This window comes from Octopus sinensis, unplaced genomic scaffold (genome assembly GCF_006345805.1).
Source record: "Octopus sinensis unplaced genomic scaffold, ASM634580v1 Contig15279, whole genome shotgun sequence".
Lineage (NCBI taxonomy): Eukaryota > Metazoa > Mollusca > Cephalopoda > Octopoda > Octopodidae > Octopus > Octopus sinensis.
In genome coordinates this window covers 42,896-54,192 of record NW_021833646.1, presented here as the reverse complement: position 1 = coordinate 54,192, position 11,297 = coordinate 42,896, and the positions used below count along the sequence as shown (strand labels likewise).

General features: G+C 38.4%; 1 protein-coding gene across 2 annotated transcripts in view; it reads left to right on the top strand.

Moving 5' to 3' along the window:
- Nucleotides 1–2,360: 2,360 nt before the first annotated feature.
- LOC115230312 (origin recognition complex subunit 3) overlaps nucleotides 2,361–11,297 on the top strand; it is a 37,567-nt gene continuing 28,630 nt past the window's right edge. The window contains exons 1-5 of one of the 2 annotated variants that reach the window (XM_029800517.2): nucleotides 2,361–2,671; nucleotides 4,571–4,613; nucleotides 6,491–6,582; nucleotides 7,896–8,046; nucleotides 8,808–8,971. In XM_029800517.2, the coding sequence (XP_029656377.1) occupies nucleotides 2,648–2,671; nucleotides 4,571–4,613; nucleotides 6,491–6,582; nucleotides 7,896–8,046; nucleotides 8,808–8,971 (474 nt within the window). In that variant the 5' untranslated portion in view covers nucleotides 2,361–2,647. The remainder of the gene's footprint in view (nucleotides 2,672–4,570; nucleotides 4,614–6,490; nucleotides 6,583–7,895; nucleotides 8,047–8,807; nucleotides 8,972–11,297) is intronic. The other variant, XM_029800518.2, reaches the window with a different exon arrangement.

Here is an 11,297-nt window from a genome sequence, read left to right as displayed (position 1 = left end):
TATTTTAGAATACAATATACAGGCACTACATCAAGGCAGCAAGCTGGCAGAAACATTAGCATGCCAGGCGTAATGCTTAGCAGTATTTCGTCTTTACATTCTGAGTTCAAATTCCGCCGAGGTCGACTTTGCCTTTCATCCTTCCGGGGTCAATAAATTAAGTACCAGTTGCGTACTGGAGTCAATTTAATCAACTGACCTCCTCCAAAAATTTCCGGCCTTGTGCCTAGAGTAGAAAAGAATATACAAGCACTACATCTATAACAGGAGGAGATAATTTAAATTATAGCCAATCAATCTGCTTTAATTTCAATGGCAGTAATAGTAATAATGACAGATATTGGACGTTGGTTGGTCAACTTGCCTCTACCACTTATTGGATAAAAATATTTACCAGCCATATGTTTATCTGACATTTACTACAGGGTGTCCACAAAGTCTGGGTACATGGAAAATATAAGAAATAATAATTTCTTAAAGTATGTGTTAATCCCCATGTACTCAGACTTTGTGGACACCCTGTACAATAAGTTATTCAACTGTCAATGTAATAGATTTTAAGAGGAAGATTGTATGATTAGGCAATATGATATTGTTACTGCTACACAGAGTCTAATTGTGTTAGAGACAAAGTAATAAAATAATAAAACGTTCTAATCATATACAATACATATTGTACATAAATACTTATATACATATGTCCATCTGCACAACACAAATGTGCTTGTAAGATCCGTTAAAAACTTATAGGGACAACAGCTGTGAAATATACAATAATTATTTGTTCATATCTTGAACAATCACCTCCTCACCACTCACATATTTATAGATTCAGATCAAACAAACAGCTGTATATGCCACATCATTGATTAGTCCTAGAACTTGTTTTGACCAATTCCCTAGATTCAAATAAAAAGAATATTTGAATTCTTCACATTCTTCCATAAATAGCTGACATTTCTTCACCACACACACACACAGTGAAATCCCTGTATACTGTAACGCACAAATTTTGAGAAGTTCTATGAAGAATAATATATAGTAAACAATATTTCACCAACTTCTGACCACTTTGTTCTTTTATATACATATAAACATACATAAATATATCTCTACATATATAAATATAGAATATGTGTGGATATCACCATCATCATCATCATACGTCTGTTTTCCATGTTGGCATGGGTTGGTCGGTTTGACAGGAGCTGACCAGCTGATGGGCTGTTCAGGCGCCATATTCAAAACTTCCATGTGCTCTGAAATCTGCCAACAGTACACCTGATGGTCATTTTTTTTCTTTTTAGTTGTAGTGGACCTACATCATTCCTTCATCATTATATATGTGTGTGTTTTTTCGTTTTTCTTGTTTCAGCTCAGAACTGCGGCCATGCTGATGCACCGCAGTTATAGTACAACAGGGGTCACCACCACCTTCTCCTGCCGGAGCTTCGTGGAGCTTTTAGGTATTTTCGTTCAATAAACACACACAACGCCCAGTCTGGGAATCGAAACTGCGATCCTCCGACCGCGAGTCCACTGCCCTAACCACTGGGCCATTGCGCAACGTTTTATTCCAGACCTATTTTACAGATTGAAATGCAATAGATCGATACTAGGGTGGTAATTATGGGTGACAATTTCATATGACACCGCTAGAAAAAAACTGCCGTTCAAATCGAAAAGATCCAACCTTAACACTAAACACCGGGTGTGCGCATTCTTTACCTTCGCTAAAAAAAAATATTAGAAAGGAAAAGAAAGAAAGGTAAAAAGAAAGCGTGTGTGTGTGTGTGTGTGGGGGGGGGGGTAAAGCAGCAGAAGATGCGGGGAGGGGTGATCGGCATGAATTGGAAAGGCCTACAAATAAAATAATTATCATATTGCATCACGTAACAAATTAATTGATGTAAATGATTTTAATGAAACGGTTTATCAAAAGATAAACCAACTCTGAAACAACAGAAACAATGGAAATATTTTTAAGAAGTTATAAATGTAAATTTGAAAATATTTAACCAAAGAGAAAAATGAAAATTAATACAGTTCCATTTTGTGATATTTTATAAGTGACTTTGAAATATCTATTTATTCGTTTCGCCTATTCGGAAAATCCAAGTCTATTTTTGAAATTTCCCCGATTGTTTTGGTTTCATTTTAGTCCCGCAGATAAAGTGGTGAGCTGGCAGAATCGTTAACGAGGTCGATAAAATGATTAGCGATATTTCTTCAGGCTCTTTACGTTCTGAGTTCAAATCCCACCGAGGTCGACTTTGCCTTTCATCCTTTCGAGATCGATTAAATAAGTACCTGTTGAGCATTTGAGGTCTATGTAATCAATTACCTTGTGTCTATAGCAGAAAAGATTAGTCCCGCAGATATATGTACTTAAAACTAAAAATCGTCAAAATTTCTGCAGATTAAAAAAAAAATAAAACTCTATAACCTCTGCCAATTAAAAATAAATGAAAAATATATACTCATGTTTTTAGTTCTTATGTATCCTGTTTGTAAATCAAACATAACACACACACACACCATATATATATAACGGACAAACACACACCCATATGTGTATGTGTTTACACGTGTTATATTTTCCCGCGAATTCTGAAACAACACTGTGGCTGTCTTTTAAAAGTCTAGTATGGCCACAAGCTCTATTTCTAAGGTAATTTATTATATTATCATCCTTATTCTCTCGCCAAATTATGAAATAAGGACAAGATAACCAATGAAATAATAATAATGATTATATATATTAAAGAAAGCCATAACAATATTTCGTGTAGTTAAAGTTATGAATGCTGATATGAACAATATACTGATTTTGTTTTCTTATAACTTTCTGAAAAAATACGTAATTTTTAACAAAATTTTCTAGAGATACATTTTTAGATGATGTAGATTTCGGTTATATCGGAATTTGTTGTGAACTTTTTTTGTTTGAGTGACTGTGGACAGGTTTTTAGGATAATACGTATATCGATTTGTTTCCCCATAACTTTCTGAAAAATATATATTTCGGTAAATTTTGTGGGGTTTTTTTCCACATCATATTGCGATATAATCGTAATGTACATCATCTGAAACGTAATCTTTGAATTTTTCATAAAATTAGGTAATTACGTCGTTGTGGTTACACATAATAGAATTTCCGTAGAATTTCTTTATCTTATGTATTTGTCATTTGTGTATAGCTACATTCATATTGGTTTCAAATTTTGGCACGAAGCCAGCAATTTTTGACCAGGGCGTAAGTCGATTATGGCATTCTTTCGATATAACTCGACAAAATCAAAACATTTCACTTCGGGTATTTCCATGGAAGCAAATGACAGTTTGGTTCTGTTTTCTGCTTCGAAATTTGCTTGTGACATTGCTGGCGTAATTTCGTTATATCTATACTCCACAACCCACGGAAATACCCGAAGTGAAATGTTTTGATTTTGTCGAGTTATATCGAAAGAATGCCTCGATTACATTGACTCCAGTGCTCCACTGGTACTTATTTTATCGATCTCCAAAAGTATGAAAAGCAAAGTCGACCGCAGCGGAATTTGAACTGCGAACGTAAAGAGCCAGAAGAAATATCGCTAAACATTTCGTTCAGTGCGATAACCATTCTCTCAGCTCGCCGCTGACAGAAAAATTTGGTCCGGTTAGGCCGGAGGTAAAGAATATGCACACCACCTGTTTTCGGCGTAACCCATTTTCGGCGTAACAAAAACCCTAAACACCAGGTGTGCGTATTCTTTACCTCCCCCCCCCCCGGTTTTTATCCTTGGATTAGTACTTTATGTAAATTTGGTTGACGGAAACTGTGTCGAAGTCCGTCGTATATGTGTGTGTTGGTTTGTTTATGATCCAATAATGTAGCGGTACGGCAAAAGAGACAGATAAGATAAGTACCAGACGGATCTGGTTCAATTTCTTCCAACCACTTCAGATTTATCAAATTTTCACCAGATAATTTTCAAAAACTGTACTTCTGATGTAGTTTTTCTTCTAGAAATTCATAGTAATAAAAATTTCTAGAAGACACCTATAATTCTTCTTGTATCTGTCATCGCTTTGTCTGTTACTTCTACCAGGATCTTTTCGGTTTGAACGGCATTTTTTAAAAATAATTTCCACGTAACTAAAAAATTTTAAACTTCGTATACTGGTAGGATGTGTTTATAAAACATATTTTTCTCTTGGCTTTATTGAGAAAATTCTATAGTTTGTAAGATATTTGTTGTTTTTTTTCTGCAATTTCAACCAATCAGTGACGTCTATTGAGGTAAAAATCACTCTGTGCCGTATGAATATGTCCCTCGTTTAAGAAACAGATTGGGTTTATTTACATTTGTGAAGAAAAAAAGATACCCTTCCCCTCACCCCAACCCTAAAACAGATTGAAATGCAATAGATCGATTCTAGGGTCATAATTCTGGGTGACAATTTCATATGACACCGCTAGAAAAAAACTGCTGTTCAAACCGAAAAGATCCATGTTACTTATACCAGAATTATGTCTTGGTCTATTATTAATTGTTTCAATATTAAATTTTTTATTTATTTTTAGGGATGCTTTGCCTTTAAAGGGAACAAAAAAAGACTAAATGCAAGTATGTAAATCCGTCTTGTATTTTTAAAATTTGTAATCTACCCTTGTACTATAGCTTCAGGCTGACCAAAGCCTTGTGAGTGGGTGGATTTGGTTCTTATTTCTAGCAATGTAGGTGTTTCTAACACCCTCAGTCATGTTTAATGACGGTTATAGTTTTCCTTTGCTGCTGCCTAAATCAATTATATATATATGTATATATAGCGGGGTGCAAAGAGCACCATACGAGGGTGATCGTTGACAGAGGCTAACCGGCTTCCTTGCCAGTGGCATGTAAAAGGGCACCATTTGAGTGTGATTGTTACCAGCATTGCCTTACTGGCACTTGTGCCTGTGCTAGTAAGGTGCCGAGTGTGATCGTTGCCAGAGCAGCTAACTGGCTCCGTGCCGGTGGCATGTAAAAGGGCACCATTTGAGCGTGATCGTTACCGTCACCTTACTGGCACCTGTGCCGGTGACATGTGTAAAAAGATTCGAGCGAGGTCATTGTCAGTATTGCCTGACTGGCCCCCTGCCGGTGGCACGTAAAAAGCACCCACTACACTCTTGGAGTGGTTGGCGTTAGGAAGGGCATCCAGCTGTAGAAACTCTGCCAGATCAAGACTGGAGCCTGGTGCAGCCCTCAGTCAAAATCGTCCAACCCATGCTAGCATGGAAAGCAGACGTTAAATGATGATGATATGTATGTATATGTGTGTGTTTGTATCTGTGTGTGTCTCTTTGCATCTGTGTTTGTCCCCAACTGGTGTTACTGTGTTTACATCCCTGTAACTTAGTGGATCAGCAAAAGATATTGATGAAATAAGTATTATGCTTTAAAAAAACTTCATTCATCTAAAAAATTTTCAAGGCGGTGCCTCAGCATGGCCACAGTCGGATGACTGAAACCAGTTAAAGAAAAGATAAAAAGATGATATTGGGGCTGTATATAGGTGTAGGTATATGTCTGTGTGGGTGAGAAATTGGTTTCCCAACTATGTGAATATGGGTTTAGTCCTACTGTGTGTCACCTTCGGTAACAACAACATCATCATTATCAAAAAATAGCTTAGGAATGAGAATCCAGGTTCGAAATTTCCCCAAGACACCTGATGACACAGCTGAAACGTGTTAACAACAAACAAGATGAGGACATATATCCAGCAAATGTAAATCATATAAATAATGTGCCTAAATTTATTATCATGAGTGGGGTTCGAACCCATGTGGACAGATGTCCATTGGAACGTAAGTCCAACTCCTTAACTACTCGGCCATCGTGCTGATCACAATTTTTTCGTACGTAATTCCTCATCTCTCAAATATAGAACTGTACTAGGGTTGATATAATTGATTTATTCCCTCCCTGAAACTGCTGGTCTTGTGCTAAAATATGAAACCCATATTTTAAGGCCGTGAGCTGGCAGAAAAGTTTGCATACCAGGCAAAATGCTTAGTGGCAGAAACGTTAGCACACCGGGCGAAATGCGTAGCCGTATTTCGTTTGCCATTACGTTCTGAGTTCAAATTCCACCGAGGTCGACTTTGCCTTTCATCCTTTCGGGGTTGATAAATTAAGTACCAGTTACACACTGGTGTTGATGTAATTGTCTTAAGCAGTTTGTCTATCCTTGTTTGTCCCCTCTGTGTTTAGCCCCTTGTGGGTAGTAAAGAAATAGGTATTTCATTAGTATTTATGTTCTGGGTTCAAATTTCTCTGGGGGGTTGACTTTGCCTTTCAACCTCTCGGACTCAATAAAATAAGTACCAGTTGAGCACTGGGTTCACTTTAATTAATTTAGCCCCTCCCCCGAAATTCTTGGTCTTGTGCCAGAATTTGAAACCAATATTTTGATATTGTCATAATCCTGCTTTTGAACTTTTTCTCTTTTGTTTTAGATGAAATTTTGAAATGTAACCGAAACGCCATTGTTAATTTAATCTATGAATCACATACAAATTCTTGGAATCAGATCAACCAGAAATTCCAGGTAGATATATTTTTATTTATTTATTTGTTTATTTATTTATTTCAGTCATTGAACTGTGGCCATGCTGGAGCACTGCCTTGAAGTGTGTAGTCGAACAAATTGACCCTGTTACTTATTTCAAGTCTGGTACTTATTCTATCGGCCACTAAATTACAGGGATGTAAACACACCAACACCGGTTGACAAGTGGTGGTGGAGCAAGCCTTAAGACACTCATACACTTAAATATACTGGGTTTCCTCCCAGTCCCCATCTACCAAATTCCACTCCTAAGGCATTGGTTGGCCTGGAGCTATAGTGCTTTGCAGTGGGACTGAACCCGGAACCACCTGAGTACAAAGCAAGCTTCTTAGCCACATGACCATGTCTACTTTCATCTTCATCATCATCATGTAATGCCTTTTGTCCATGCTGGCATGGATTGGATGGTTTGACTGGGTTGGCATGCTGGAAAGCTCCAGTCTGATTTGGCATGGTTTTCTACGGCTGGATACCCTTCCTAATGCCAACCACTCCAAGAGTGTAACGGGTGCTTTTATGTGTCACCGGTATGGGTGCCATTTGCATGACACCAGGGTACATTTTTGAGGGTGGCGAGCTGGCAGAATCATTAGCACGCTGGGCGAAATGCTTAGCAGTATATTGTCTGCTATTACATTCTGAGTTCAAATTCTGCCAAGGTCAACTTTGCCTTTCATCCTTTCGGGGCTGATTAAATAAGTACCTGTTACACACTGGGTTCAATGTAATCGACTTAATCCGTTTGTTTGTCCTCTGTGTGTTTAGCCCCTTGTGGGTAGTAAAGAAATAGGTATTTTGTCTGCCGTTACGTTCTCAGTTCAAATTCTGCCGAGGTCGACTTTGCCTTTCATCCTTTCGGGGTCAATAAATTAACTACCAGTTACGCACTGGGGTCGATGTAATCGCGTTAATCCATTTGTGTGTCCTTATCTGTCCCCTCTATGTTTAGCCCTTTGTGGGCAATAAAGAAATAGCTATTTCGTATGTCTTTAACATTCTGAGTTCAAATTCCGCCGAGGTCGACTTTGCCTTTCATCCTTTCGGGGTCGATAAATTAAGTACCAATTACGCACTGGGCTTGATGTAATCGACTTAATCCGTTTGTCTGTCCTTGTTTGTCCCCTCTATGTTTAGCCCCTTGTGGGTAATAAACAAACATATACTCGAGGATTTACAAACATATACTCGAGCTGAGAAGATGATAAAAATTGTAGTGGTGCACTGTCAGAGTGAATTCTCTAGGTACAAGAAGATGAGCTCAATCAATTAAATGCCTGTTTATTTTCCATTAGGATTTGCAGTTTCACATGACTGAGGACTTGTTCAACAGTTTATTGAAGTACATAAAATCATGCAATACCAACTTCAGCCTAAGCAACAACACAGGTGCAGCCTCAAGGCAAACAAGGACTCAAGAGATACCAACTGCGGTCTTGTTTACAGGTGAGCGTAACTCTTTTACTCTTTTACTTGTTTCAGTCATTTGACTGCGGCCATGCTGGAGCACCGCCTTTTAGTCGAGCAAATCGACCCCAGGACTTATTCTTTGTAAGCCTAGTACTTATTCTATCGGTCACTTTTGCCGAACCGCTAAGTTACGGGCACGTAAACACACCAGCATTGGTTGTCAAGCGATGTTGGGGGAACAAATACGGACACACAAATATATACATACACACACACACACATACATACATACATACATATATATATATATTATCTTTTATTAAACTTTTAATACTTTTGATATATATTTAAAATAATATAAATTAATTAATTTTATGTATTGGCTTAAGTTTTTCATTGTTTGATTTGCCTAATAGTGGTTTTATCTCTAATTTAATATAATATATATATATATATATATATATATATATATATATATATATACACATACATACATATATACATATACATACATACATATATACGATGGGCTTCTTTCAGTTTCCGTCTACCAAATCCACTCACAAAGCTTTGGTTGGCCTGAGGCTATACTAGAAGACACTTGCCCAAGGTGCCATGCAGTGGGACTGAACCTAGAACCATGTGGTTTGTAAGCAAGCTACTTACCACACAGCCACTCCTACCCCTGTATGAAACTTTTCTTTTTGATATATAACCTATGTTACCACAAACATGTATATCATTCTCCCTACCTCTCTCTCTCTCTCTTTCTCAACATCTAATATGCTCTCTTCTAGGTGTCAATACTCCTGACCATACAGTTATGTTCTCCAATCTACGCACCAATCTTCAACAGAAGATCAGTCCCCTGGTTGCATCATTAACCTCAAAGACCTGTACCACTATCAGGAATATTATCCAGCAAGTTCTTGGACAGATTATACATCAATCTTCTCAAATGGTAATTACACATTTTGGAGTGTGAGTCTCGGGGTCTATTTTTTTTGTATGTATTTTTGATGTTGGGGGGACAAACGTATACACACACGTACATATATATATATATATATATATATATATCATCATCATCATCATTTAGCGTCCGCTTTCCATGCTAGCAAGGGTTGGACAGTTCAACTGGGGTCTGGGAAGCCAGAAGGCTGCACCAGGCCCAGTCTGATCTGGCAATGTTTCTACGGCTGGATGCCCTTCCTAACACCAACCACTCCATGAGTGTAGTGGGTGCTTTTTACGTGCCAGACGGGGCTGGCAAACGGCCACGATCGGATGGTGCTTTTTACATGCCACCGGCACGGGTGCCAGGCGAGGCTGGCAACGGCTACGATCAGATGGTGCTTTTTACTTTCCACCGGCACGGAGGCCTGTTGGGGTGGCGCTGGCAACGGCCACGTTTAGATGGTTCGCTTACGTGCCAATATATATATATATATATATATATATATATATATCTATATTTATTATATAGAAGGAGCTTCTACAGGACTAGAACTGTTTCATTCAAGAGAAATCTTCAGGAAGCTAGTTAACAAGAATTGTATTGGCATTTATACATTTAGGCAGGTTTAACGGGGTGTTGGTGGGGAACTTTTTTGGGGGTAGGCATAGCGCAAAATATCATACTTGGGGGAGTGGTCAAGGAGTCAGTGTTAAATTAGATAGAAGAATAAATAAAAAAATAAAAAAACCTATATATAAAAAAACTATATATAAAAAAAAGGGGGAATAGAGTTTTAGGTAAATAAGGAGATTCTCACTTATACCTATGCACACATGTATACATACATACACACACATACAAACATATATACATATACATACACACATACATACACACACATATATATACATATATATACACTTACACGTACACATACATATACATATCTACACATACACATATATGTATACATACACACACTCACATGCATACACGTATACACACATGTATATATACACACACGACCTCACATACATATACGCACAGAAAAATATATATACACATACACACACATACTCACATACACGCATACACACACATATCCACACACACACATGCACACACAGCACACTATATATATATATATATATATATGTGTGTATATATATACACACACACACACACATATATACATATATACGACATTATCATCATAACCTCCTCTTTTCCATGCTTGCATGGGTTGGACAGATTTTATTGAGGTAGATATTTTTTATACCTGGGTGCTCCCCCTGTCACCAACACTTAGTCACCTCTAACTACATGCAGGGACACTTTGCCTATTTAAAACTGGATGATGATGATGATTATTGTCATGGTTTTAACATTCACTTTTCCATGCTTGCATGGGTCGGATGGAGTTTAAGGCTCATACCCTTCCTGTCACCACACCTCACCTGTTTCCAAGGAAGGTAAGTATTTCTCCATATCAGATATGGTTACACAGAACATTGAAATTGAATGGCAGTGGCACTCATTCACAAGTACCATGTGATGCCAAGACTAGAATGGACACACACACACACTCTGCACACATACATGCATACATACACATGTACATGTGGAGGCACATGGCCTAGTGGTTAGAGCAGCGGACTCGCGGTTGAGGGATTGTGAGTTCGAATCTCAGACCGGGCGATGTGTGTGTTTATGAGCGAAAACACCTAAGCTCCACACGGATCCGGCAGAAGGTCATGGCGGACTTCTGCTGACTCTTTCACCACAACTTTCTCTCACTCTTTCCTCCTGCATCTTGCAGCTCACCTGTGACGGACCGGCGTACCGTCCAGGTGGGGAACCTATACGCCAAGAAACCGGGAAACCGACCCTTGTGAGCCAGACATGGCTCGAGAAGGAACAAACAACACATGTACATGCACACACATATATACAATAGATTTCTCACAGTTTCCATCTACCAAATTCAATCTTAAGGCATTGGTTGGCCTGATGCTATAGTAGAAGACACTTGCTGAAGGTATCCTACAGGTGGTGAGCTGGCACAAACGTTAGGATGCCAGGCGAAATGCTTAGCGGTATTTCGTCTGCCGTTACATTCTGAGTTCAAATTCCGCCAAGGTCAACTTTGCCTTTCATCCTTTTGGGGTCGATTAAATAAGTACCAGTTACACACTGGGGTAAAAGTACTGAGGTCAAGTCATTCAACCAAAAATTCTTTGAGGTGGTGCCCCTGCATGGCCACAGTCTAATGACTGAAGCAAGTAAAAGATAAAAGATACCAACTACAACATTTTGTTGTTATCATCAT